We start from the raw sequence: 13,187 nt of genomic DNA, 5'->3' as shown, positions 1-13,187 counted from the left end.
TTATTTTTATTATTATTATTATTATTATTATTATTATTATTATTATTATTATTATTATTTTTGTGGGAATAAATTTTTTTTGCAGTTTAATAGTACTACTTTTTGTTCATCTGTATACCATGCATAGTCTTTGGAAGGCGTTTTAGCATTGCTCGCTATAGTCAGTTACCTTACGCCCAGCTCGATTATTGTGAAGGTTCATGAGGGCGCGGGCGTCTCTCTGTCTCCGCTCCCGGGCGTCTATGAACTTCCTGGCGAAGGCGGTGCCGTAGCGAATGTTATCGGAACACCCGCCCCAGGTGAACTGTCCCGCTCGGTCCCGATGATCGCCCTGCGAAGGAGAATGTGGTTGAGACTCGAACCGAATCTCGTACTGGAATCCGTACTCGTATGCCACAAATACACTCTTAGATACTCACTCGCGTGCCATTTGATTATGGAATCCGTACTCGTGTGCCACATGGACGTAATACACTCTTAAATACACACATGTGCCGTATGATTATTTAAGAAGTATGTATGAGGATGTCAGGATACTTTTTTTTATCAAAAAATTAATTTTCATTAACTTTTTAGTCAAGATCTTATTCAAAAGAGGAATTATTAAAAACAATCTCTAGAAGGGTGCTATTTCCATTTAAGAAGTATGTTAAGGATGTGAGGATACGCTTTTTTTTTTTTCCCCAAAAATTTTATTTTCATTACCTTTTTGGTTAAATCGCAGGCGCACTTCATGATGGCTCCACGACTGCAAGCTCTGGTGACTGCATGAACGACCCCAGCGCTGTTGATAGCGTAAACGAATGCCGACTCACGAGTACCTGGAAAAAAAGACTTTTGTGTGAAGAGTTTCTTATTTGAATTAGTAAAGTTTGTGAAGAGGTTTTAACTTTAATTAGTATTTAGACGTTTGTGAAGGGGTTCTTATTTGAATTAGTATTTAGAACTTTGTGAAGAGGTTCCTATTCGAATTAGTATCTAGAAGTTTGTGAAGAGGTTCTTATTTGAATTAGTATTTTGACGTTTGTGTGAAGAGGTTCTTATCTGAATTAGTATTTAGACGTTTGTGAAGAGGTCCTTATTTGAATTAGTATTTCGACGTTTGTGAAGAGGTTCTTATTTGAATTAGTATTTAGATGTTTGTGATGAGGTTCTTATATGAATTAGTATTTAGACGTTTGTGAAGAGGTCCTTATTTGTTTATTTGTATTAGTATTTAGACTTTGTGAAGAGGTTCTTATTTGAATTAGTATTTAGACGTTTGTGAAGAGGTTCTGATTTGAATTAGTATTTAGGCGTTTGTGAAGAGGTTCTTATTTGAATTGATTTCGACTTTGTGTGAAGAGGTTCTTATCGAAAGTATTTTTGACTTTGTGAAGAGGCTATTTGAATTAGTATTTAGACTTTTGTGAAGAGTCCTTATTTGTTTATTTGTATTAGTATTTAGACTTTGTGAAGAGGTTCTTATTTGAATTAGTATTTAGACGTTTGTGAAGAGGTTCTGATTTGAATTAGTATTTAGGCGTTTGTGAAGAGGTTCTTATTTGAATTAGTATTTCGACGTTTGTGTGAAGAGGTTCTTATCTGAATTAGTATTTTGACTTTGTGAAGAGGTTCTTATTTGAATTAGTATTTAGACTTTGTGAAGAGGTTTGGATTCTTGAATTTAGTATTTAAGGCGTTTGTTGGAAGAGGTTCTTATTTGAATTTAGTAGTTCGACGTTTGCTTGTGAAGAAGGCTCTTATCTGAATTAGTATTTTGACACCTTTGATTTGCACAGAGGTTTTATAGGAATTAGTAATTTAGACGTTTGTGAAGAGGTTCCTTATTTGTTTATTTGTAATTTAGTATTTAGACTTTGTTGAAGAGCCGTTTTATTTGAAATTAGTATTTTAGAACGTTTGTTTTGAAGAGGTTCTGATTTGAATTTAGTAATTTAGCGTTTGTGAAGAGGTTCTTATTTGAATTAGTATTTCGACGTTTGTGTTTTAAGAGGATTCTGATCTGAATTAGTATTTTGACTTTGGTTTGAAGAATTTGGTTCTTATTTGAATTAGTATTTAGACTTTGTTTGAAGAGCCGGTTCTTATATGGAATTAGTATTTAGACATTTGTGAAAGAGGTCCTTATTTGTTATTAGTTTTATCTTAGACTTTTTGAAGAGAGTTCTTATTTGAATTTGTTATTCAGCGTTTGTTGAAGAGGCTTCTTATTTGAATTTAGGTATTTAGAAGTTTGTTGCAGAGGTTCTAATTTAGGTTTAGGTATTTAGGCGTTTGTGAAAGAGGTCCTTATTTTGTATTAGTATTTAGAACGTTTGTGAAGAGGTTCTTATTGAATTAGTATTTGGAACGTTTGTTTGAAGGAGCCTTAAATTTGTATTAAGTAATTTAGAGCCGTATTGTGAAAGAGGTTCTTATTTGAATTAGATTTAGAGTTTGTGAAGAGCGGTCCTTATTTGTATTAGTATTTTAGACTTTGTTCTGAAGAGGATTTCTTATTTGAATTTAATTTTTATTCAGACGTTTGTTTGTGAAGAGGTTCTTATTTGCAATTAGTATTTATGACGTTTGTGCGAGGAAGCAGGTGCTTATTTGAAGTTAGTATTTAGCATTTTTTAAAAACACTTTGTGAAGAGGTTGCTTATTTGAATTAGTATTTAGACGTTTTGTGAATGAAGGAAGGGACTTCTTATTTGAATTAGGTATTTAGACCGTATGATGCAAGAGAGGTTCTGATTTGAATTAGTATTTAAGGGGGGGGGGGGGGGGGGGGACGTTTGTGAAGAGGTTCTTTTATTTGAACAGTATTTAGACGTTTGGTGAAGAAAGGTTCTTATTTGAATTTAGGTATTCAGACGTCAGTTTTTTTGTGAAAAAAGTTTTCATTATTTGAATTAGTTTTTAGACGTTTGTGAAGAGGTTCTGATTTGAATTAGTATTTAGACGTATGTGAAGAGGTTCTGATTTTAATTGATATTTAGATTTTTGTGAAGAGGTTTTGATTTGAATTAGTAATTAGACGTTTGCGAAGAGGTTCTTATTTGAATTAGTATTTAGACGTTTGTGAAGAGGTTCTTATTTGAATTAGTATTTAGACGTTTGTGAAGAGGTTCTGATTTGAATTAGTATTTAGACGTTTGTATAGAGGTTCTGATTTGAATTAGTATTTAGACGTTTGTGCGATGAGGTTCTTATTTGAATTAGTATTTAGACGTTTGTGCGATGAGGTTCTTATTTGAATTAGTATTTAGAAGTTTGTGAAGAGGTTCTTATTTGAATTAGTATTTAGACGTTTGTGAAGAGGTTCTTATTTGAATTAGTATTTAGACGTTTGTGAAGAGGTTCTTATTATAATTAGTATTTAGACGTTTGTGAAGAGGTTCTTATTTGAATTAGTATTTAGACGTTTGTGAAGAGGTTCTTATTTGAATTAGTATTTAGACGTTTGTGAAGAGGTTCTGATTTGAATGAGTATTTAGACGTTTGTGAAGAGGTTTTGATTTGAATTAGTATTTAGACATTTGTGAAGAGGTTTTGATTTGAATTAGTACTTAGGCGTTTGTGAAGAGGTTCTTATTTGAATTAGTATTTAGGTTTTGTGAAGAGGTTCTGATTTGAATTAGTATATAGACGTTTGTGAAGAGGTTCTTATTTGAATTAGTATTTAGACTTTGTGAAGAGGTTCTTATTTGAATTTAGTATTCAGACGTTTGTGAAGAGGTTCTTATTTGAATTAGTATTCAGAATTTAGACGTTTGTGATGAAGTTCTTATTATAATTAGTATTTAGACGTTTGTGAAGAGGTTCTTATTTGAATTACTAGTATTTGTCATCTCTGTTTGATGATATTGCATAAAAGTTAAACTAATATATTTTTTGGACATATTATGCGTAAGAATAGACATAAAACTGAGGCATTGTTAGTATATATTTGTGATCATATATAACATTGATTAGTATTTGTCATCACTGATGTAATTACAGTTAAGGGTATACTAATATATTTTTTGGATATAATATGCGGAAGAATAGACATAAAACTGAGGCAATGTTAGTCCTATCGGATCGTACATAACATTGGGGAAAACAGGACAAAAATTGAAACATGAAAACTAGCGCTTTCAGATTATAATGCAGTATTATTTCGTTATTGAATGTCAACGTTATTAACATTGCCTGTGTCATATCCGTAGTTTTTTTTTTTATTAAAAGGTGTTGTCAAATAAATAAATGTGTGACTGCACAAATATATATATATATATATATATATATATATATATATATATATATATATGTATGTATATATGCATATATATATGCTATATATATATGTATATATATATAGATATTATATATATATACTATATATATGTGTGTGTGTGTGTGTGTGTGTGTGTGTCTGTGTGTGTGTGTATGTATAATCACATATATTGCACACATATATATATATATATATATATATATATATATATATATATATATATATATATATATATATATAATGCAGCATTATTTCGTTATTGAATGTCAACGTTATTAACATTGCCTGTGTCTTATCCGTAGTTTTTTTTTATCAAAAAAAGGTGATTGTCAAATATATATATATATCTATCTATATATATATTACGAATATATGCATAATATATATATAATTTATATATTATATATAGATAATATAGCTAATATATATATAGGATTAATATATTATATGTGTGTGTGTGTGTGTGTGTGTGTGTGTGTGTGTATGTATAATCACATACATTGCACACATTATATATAAATATATTTTAATTAAATATATATATATATATATGTATATATATATATATAATATATATCTATATATATATATATATGTGTGTGTGTTGTGTGTGTGTGTGTGTGTATTATGTTATATATATTTATATTATTTTATATATATGATAGATTGCCACTAACTTTAATTGGGAAATTTGATACTTTCAGTTATTAAGCTATAAATAACCAATTACTATCGAACTAGCTCTAACTTCGCAGTAAATTACACCCAGAGGGAATTATACGAGACAGGCGCAATCTTCCTGAGTAGGTTTCGAAGCTATCCTCTTATCTACACACCTATCAAGAGAGATTTAAATTTATATTAATTCAATTTTAAATCGACTCTGGTGTGTACACACCTATCAAGAGAGATTTAAATTTATATTAATTCAATTTTAAATCGACTCTGGTGTGTACACACCTATCAAGAGAGATTTCAACTTATATTGATTTATACTTATATTAACTCTGGTGCGCATATTCCTCGTCGATCGGAAGTTGTTCGCTCAGAATCATATTATACCCTGCGTCATAATAACTGATATATTAATGCCAGTTTCAGGCGTGGAGAAGAGTGGAGGTTTTATTGATTTAAGCTACTCAGGACGCTTTCATGGAATCCTGCATGTGTTTCTTATAGTAGTTTCATGCCCAGACTTATACGGAACGATCGTTGTTAACATGACCACCCTTTCAGCAATGTCGAGCTCTTGATACTATAATTGTCACATACCCATATTTATACATATATGTATATATCTCATTAAAACAAGGCTCTGGTTTAAAGCTAAGGACTACTATATTTCGGTGGACTAATATCCACCCTTATCACTACTTGATAAGGGTGGAAGTGAGTCCACCGAAATATAGTCCTTATAGCTTTAAACCATTAGAGTGTTTTGATGGGCCTTTTATTTACACACACACACACACACACACACACACACACACACACATATATATATATATATATATATATATATATATATATATATATATATATATACGTGTGTGTGTGTATAGTATATACGTATGTATGTATGTGTGTGTGTATATGTATGGGCTACTGACTCCAGACGGCGGCATTTATTCAAAGGTGTAGAATCGCAACTACGTTAATAGAAGTCATGTCTCGGGTCATCACGAAATACGATATACCTGTTGTTAGCCTTTTTACGCCGAGACTGAATTGGATAACGGAAGATCAGGACTCTAATTCCACTTCGTAATTGAGTGGCCATATCGCTTCTTCGCCCAGACGGTTAATTTGATAGTTACTCTTAACCTCAGAAGAGGCGGTGATACCCCTAGACAGAGAATGGGATATGGCCACGTCTGAAATCGTTTTATTTGTTCCCTCAGAATCAGATCAATCTCACGTACGGGGGAAGTTGACCTTCAGATCGCAAATAAGTGAATGAATAAAAAAATAAATGAATAATCTGTGAAAGAAACAAAAAAACGTATCTATATATTATACTTACTATATATATATATATATATATATATATATATATATATATATAGTATATATATATATATATATATATATATATATATATATATATATATATATATATAGTGATAAGGTGGATATATATATATATATATATATAATATATATATAATACATAGATACGTATGCCTTTCGATTTGATGCCTCATAACCAGATAAATCTCACGTACAAGGAAGTTGACCTTCAGATCGCAAATAAGTGAATAAATAAAGAAATAAATGAATAATCGGTGAACCGAAAAACGTCTAAACTTGCTATATATATAATACATAGATATATATGCCTCGGATATACGAATAAACATGTATGATAAACGCATAAAGCCCTTGAATTTACACCGGACAGACATGCAAACGTGCACGGACAAAACTCGTCAAAGCTGATCCCTTCCTAAAAAAGTAAATGAATGCTTTCAGCTTTGCTTTGATTGTTTTAAATATAATTGCTGAGCTTGTGAATGCTTACCATTTCGTATCACTAAGACATGTCTCTGTAAATACACAGTTAGAATGTAGAAGATGATGCTATTCAACTACTTAAAAAATATTAAGCTTAGGTCAAAGGAACAAACTCTCCAACTGCCCCATCGAAGGAAACGACAGACCTGCTTACAAAAAGAGATTATAAGAGTCAGGAAGGATCAGATAGTATATCATGGTTCAAAGCTTATGTCAGGCAGAGATCATCTGGCGAGATAGGGTACCACCGGGCCAGCGCTCTCCCTGTAAACTCTGTGATTGATCAAAGTGTCTTTGTTCGCATGCAGGTAACCCTGTGACTGATAATGTCGGATCGCGGACCGGAAAACAATAGTATTCGACATCTCGTTTGTGCTACAATGGCCCAAGACCTCTGTCATTGTTCTTGAGTCAGTCTGCTGCCAAAATTTACGGGTCCCCTAGACGGTTAAGAAAAGCAACCCACCAAAAGCAGTATATAAGTTTGACTGACTTCTATTATTGTTCTTGAGTCAGCCAGCTCTGCTGCCCAAATTGATGGGTCTCCTGGAGGGTTAAAAAAGCAATAGCCACCAAAAGCAGGAAGTTTTACTGCCGTTATGGAAAAAAGGCCAAATTAAATTTGGCTTGCTATTTTTTTTACCGGCAGGAGCTTTTTGCTTTCGTTTAACGAACCATCACTGTGACTACTACCAACAGCGAAGGAGGCAGCAGCAGTATTTATTATTATTTTTTAGATTTTATTATTATTATTATTATTATTTATATTAGTTATTATTTAGGAAGCACGACTCTCAAGCATACTTATTAAAAGTAATCGGCTACTTCAGCAGCATTACACTTGTAGAGATTCTTCTATATTTTCCTTATTATTATTCTTTTGGTCTATCACTGTCCTCCAGTTCGACTGGGTGGTACTTATAGTGTGGGGTTCCGGGTTGCATCCTGCCTCCTTAGGAGCCCATCACTTTTCTCACTGTGCGGTGTTTCTAGGATCACACTCTTCTGCATGAGTCCTGTAGCTACTTCAGCCTCTAGTTTTTCCAGATTCCTTTTCAGGGATCTTGGGATCGTGCCTAGCGGTCCTATGACTATGGGTGGGTACAATTTCCATTGGCATATCCCATATCCTTCTTATTTCTATTTTCAGGTCTTGATACTTATCCATTTTTTCCCTTTCTTTCTCTTCAACCCTGGTGTCCCATGTTTTTGCGACATCAGTGAGTGATACATTCTTCCAGATTTTGTCAATCAACGTCACGTCTGGTCTATTTGCACGTATCACCCTATCTGTTCTGATACCATAGTCCCAGAGGATCTTTGTCTGATCGGTTTCTATCACTCCTTCAGGTTGGTGCTCGTACCACTTATTACTGCAAAGTAGCTGGTATTATTATTATTATTATTATTATTATTATTATTATTATTATTATTATTATTATTATTATTTTTGGTTGTAGGTCCACAATATTGGACCTGCAACCATTGCCATCATTTTCGACACGGAAAACTGTGCCCATTATTATTATTATTATAATTATCTGATCGGATCGGAAAATGATATGTATCGCCTCACAGATATCACCTTTAAAGAGGTAAAGGCCACGATTCCCTGTAAAACAGCAAAACTAGATCCTCATTTAAGTCCCTATTCAATTAAAAAGCTGAAAATGCATCGTAACACAAAACCTGTCACTTCTTACTCCTTAACACATGTCTGCCGAAGACGGACGCGTCCCGGGGCACGGTGGAACAGTTCCACCTCGAGTCCTGGAACTGTTTCTGGCACTGCCTGACGCCCAGGGTGGCCCCCTCCGTGACGGCCAGCATGGCGTCGGGGTGTCGCTCGCAGAGGACTCGCTGGCGACGCACGAGGCCTGGGATGTTCTCGCAGTGGACCCTCGTCGACGTGTAGGAAGCGCTCAGCTGAGAAACGAACCTGGAACGAGATGGGGGTGATTAGGAACCATTTTTGGAAATAGGATGTTTACCATGAGGTAATCACGAGACGATCTCGAAGGTTATGAGAAACGAGACTTCATGCAGACTGATGTAGTGAGAAATGAACCTGAACATTTTGAGAAGCAACCTTGAAAGTAATAAGAAATGATCCTTAATATTTTGATAAATAACCTTATAAGAAATGATGCTGAATATTTTGAGAAGCAACCTTGGAAGTAATATGAAATTATCCTTAATATTTTAAGAAACGATCTTGAAAGTGATAAGAAATGAACCTGAATATTTTGAGAAAATATCTTGAAAGTAATGAGAAATGATGCTGAATATTTTGAGAAACAACCTTGAAAGTAATGAGAGATGATGCTGAATATTTTGAGAAACAACCTTTGAAAGTGATAAGAAATGATGCTGAATATTTTGAGACACAACCTTGAAAGTAATGAGAAATTATCCTGAAAATTTTGAGAAACAGCCTTAAAGTGGCCATATAAAATGCTAAGGATATATCAGTACTATTTTTTTTACCTTCAGAGCATCGTATATATATAATATATATATCATTTAGATTATATTATATATATATATAATTATATATATATATAAGATGATATATATCTATACACACACACACACACACACACACACACACACATATATATATATATATATATATATATATATATTATATATATTATATATATTAATGTGAGAACATTCGATACGTTCCTGTATCCTTCACAGTTTAACGTTTGCTTTAAACTCAATTTTTTATGGAGATCAACATAGGTAACATAAACCGTTGTATATATGTGAATATGTATCTGTATATAGGCTATACATATGTAATACATGCATTAAGCTACAAATGTCCTTTAATATCCAATTCGCCCTACATCTGAATTAATATATTTTCACATATGTTAACCGAAGAGGAATTTTTTTCAGTTGATAATAATTTCGTCCTCTCGTGGATTCCAACCAGCGCACAGAGGAGAAATACTTCTGTCCTTTGGAACTTGTTTCCGTCTACCTTATTTCATTTGTTGTACCTCCGTTCATATTCTCTTTCTTCCATCTTACCGTCCACCCTTCCCTAACAATTGCTTCATAGTGCAACTGCTTTGAGGTTTTCCTCCTGTAACGCCTTTCAAACTTTTTAACTGTCAATTTCCGTTTCAGCGCTGAATGGCCTTAGTTGCCCCAGTGCTTGGCATAATGCCAAAAATTTAAATAAATCAAAATCAAAAAGTCGTGCTCCACATGATAAGCTATGTGGCGATACCGGTGTAGATTTGACAATTTATTTTCTTCGCTCTACATTATGAGGTCGAAGCCATGTTTCTAGGTCGTAGATTTGTTAACTAATTAACTCCAGCAGTAGTGTGCGGATGGTGGATGTTAAGTAATGTTCCAAATGTATTATGGCAATCTTACCGATCTATGAGTTAGTATAGACTTCAATACGTACCTTATGGTTGGTATCAGCTGTGCTTTGCGCTATGCTGGCGTTTACCCGTTGACTGCGCAGATTATCAATTCTGATTAGATATGTATAATCTAACACATTTCGAAATGCAGAATTCTGCGTGGAGGAAACTGCACATCTAACAGCACACACATACACACATATATATGTGTGTATATGTATATATGTTTGTGTGTTTACATGTGTATGCCGGTAAGTGAGCAGATACCCCCTTGCAGAATTCTGCATTTCGAAATTTGTTAGATTATGATTGTTCAGAATTGATGGTAATTTGCGCAATTGCAAAGCCAAGATCAACTAGTAAACGCTAGTAAAGCGAAAATCACAGCAGATACCAAAACGTAGAGTAGTACGCATTGAGGTCTATAACGCGTAGATCGATGAGATTGCCATAATACATTTGGAACTTTCCACACAACTTCTGGAGATAATTAGTTAACATAAATCTACGACGCAGAAATATGGCTTCGGTCTGGTAATGTAGAGCAAACAAGATAAATTGTCAAATCTACACCGGTATCGCCATATAGTTTTAATCTGTTTGTTTGCCAGGTTTCTCCAACATCCGCTCTTTTGGTCTCGAGATATATTTGGTTAACGCGCCGAGGAACAGATAGGAATGAAATAGTTATATATACCAATATGGTTGACGGAAGCAAGATTGAAATGGAACGGACGTATATGTATATGAAGGACATTTCTGCCAGTAGCGAAATGTTTTCATTAACTTGCTGGCCATGTCTTTGCCTCATGTTTATAAGTTTTGGTCTGCAAGTGCGAAACGTAAGAAAAAAAATGAATAGATAAAAACACACCTCATACCTACCGAACTCATCCTTTAATTAAGGAAAAGGTTGGAGATATAGACGTATATATATATACACGTATATGTATGTGGTTGTGAGCCGTGCCGTCATGTAATACCCCTATGAATATCCTTCCGTTTTGCCCGGGAGGGCTCCCCACAAAGGACGACGTTTTGAAGGCGGGGCCCCTCAATAGAGAGAAAAGGGAACCCGAGCCGTCCCGTTAAGCCACGCCTTCGTAATTTGATTCCGACGGGGGTGGTGGGTGGGGTGGTACTGAGTGGAAGGCCCCAACCCAAGCTCGTAAACGAGGGTTGGGGGGCGGGGACGGTGGTGGGGATGACAGGGTTAGAAATAGGAGGGAGGGGGTTCGTTCGCTGTAAGCCTAACCTGCCCTTTTAGAGTGGAGGACTCGCGCAGAGTCCTTCAACGGCCGCCCCCGACAATGGCTGATGGGGAAGTGGGAGAGCTTTGGAAACTCCTCTGCAGCTTAATCCTGCGCCATTTCAAATTTGGATGCTGTTCATTTTCTTGAATGAGAAGGAGGCGAAATATGTGTCATGTAATTTAACGTCTGTCCAATGGGCTTGAATTTCGAGTTTCATTAGCAAATTTGAACTTCGTAGAGGTGAACGGATGCTATAGAATGGGTTTACTTCGATTATCTACATTAGTCACGATTAGAAAAACGAATGCTTCTCAATGTTCTGTCTGCTGTCTCTTCCTGTAGAAGAAACTGTATGAAGTGCTAATCACATATCTCTCTCTACCTTTCTAAGGCTTCCAAGAACATTTGATTTGTGAAGGGCCTGAGATTTGTGACTTCACTTCAAAATCCCCATCAATAAACAAAGGTCAGACATTTATGGAGCCATCTCTCACAGGAAGGAAGCGCATAGCTGTAGACACAGAAAGACACACACACACATATATATTAACTTATTAAACCTCTCGTGATAGCTGTATGGTTAGAGCGCTTCACTGTACGCCCTGATTTCTTAGTTCATAGGTTTGTGCCCTTGAGCCGACGAAATTATCAACTAAAAAAATTCCCCATCGGTTAACATATGTGAATATGTATGAATTCCGAGGTAGAGTGAAATGGATATTAAAGGACATTTGTAGGTTAATGCCTATCTATCTATATATATATATATTATAATATATATATATATATATATATATATATATATATATATGTGTGTGTCCTTTAATATCTAATTCGCTCTACCTCGGAATTGATATATTTTCATATACGTACCGAGGGGGAATTTTTTAGTTGATAATAATTTCGTACCCCCATGGGATCGAACCACCGTCCAGTTGGACGTCACTGTCCGATCCTGATTTCGTTCCCCGTCCAACTGGACGGTGGTTCGATCCCATGGGGTACGAAATTATTATCAACTAAAAAATCCCCTCGGTACATATATGAAAAATATATCTATTCTGAGGTAGAGCGAATTAGATATTAAAGGACATTTGTAGCTTGAATGATATATATATATATATATATATATATATATATATATATATGTGTGTGTGTGTGTGTGTGTGTGTGTGTGTGTGAAGACACAAACACATGATTTATGCAAGTGCACATGAGCATGATTCTGTCAGTGAGTAGCATTTCTATCTATAGTTTCTTACTATAACATTCTAAATCAGTATATGATATGACATTGCGTGGCTAGGAGGCATATAGGTGAAGTATTGGCATTGTACTTCATTTTTCCCTTTTATTCCACTTACGAAAACTCGGTGTAGCAAAAGAGCAAAGCCGGATGACAGCTATCATCCACAAATCGCAGAATTTTGAGAAAATGAAGTGTTTGTTCACCTAATTAACCTCCCGGAAACGAGTCACAGATGACATAGACAAATTGCGTCCTTTCACCCAGTGAATGGGACGAGGGACCGTAAAAGGTAATTGGTATTTCTAAAGTTTGGTTGCGGGTTATTCCAGAAGGGAGGAATTTTTCAGGAATGCTCTGAAAGACAGGTTTTAACATTCGAATCATCGTGTGACTGTTGGGTTCATAATCTCACATGACAGAATACAATAATTCATGTGTTTTATAAGAAGAATATTATAAAAGACAGGATTTAACATTCGAATCATCGTGTGACTGTTGGGTTCATACTCTCGTATAAC

At 34.7% G+C, this 13,187-nt stretch overlaps 1 protein-coding gene across 3 annotated transcripts in view; it reads right to left on the bottom strand.

Annotated features, from left to right (window-relative positions):
- Positions 1-13,187, bottom strand: part of LOC135215401 (protein Wnt-2b-A-like) — a 141,282-nt gene that overhangs the window by 7,718 nt on the left and 120,377 nt on the right. For all 3 annotated transcript variants that reach the window (XM_064250001.1, XM_064250002.1, XM_064250003.1), the window contains exons 3-5: positions 8,482-8,717; positions 706-821; positions 170-331 (exon numbers count right to left, since the gene is read on the bottom strand). In XM_064250001.1, coding sequence (XP_064106071.1) covers positions 170-331; positions 706-821; positions 8,482-8,717 — 514 coding nt within the window. The remainder of the gene's footprint in view (positions 1-169; positions 332-705; positions 822-8,481; positions 8,718-13,187) is intronic.

This window comes from Macrobrachium nipponense, chromosome 5 (genome assembly GCF_015104395.2).
Source record: "Macrobrachium nipponense isolate FS-2020 chromosome 5, ASM1510439v2, whole genome shotgun sequence".
In the NCBI taxonomy this organism is placed as follows: Eukaryota; Metazoa; Arthropoda; class Malacostraca; order Decapoda; family Palaemonidae; genus Macrobrachium; species Macrobrachium nipponense.
Note: the sequence above shows the minus strand (reverse complement) of the source record. Positions and strands in the feature narration are given on the sequence as shown.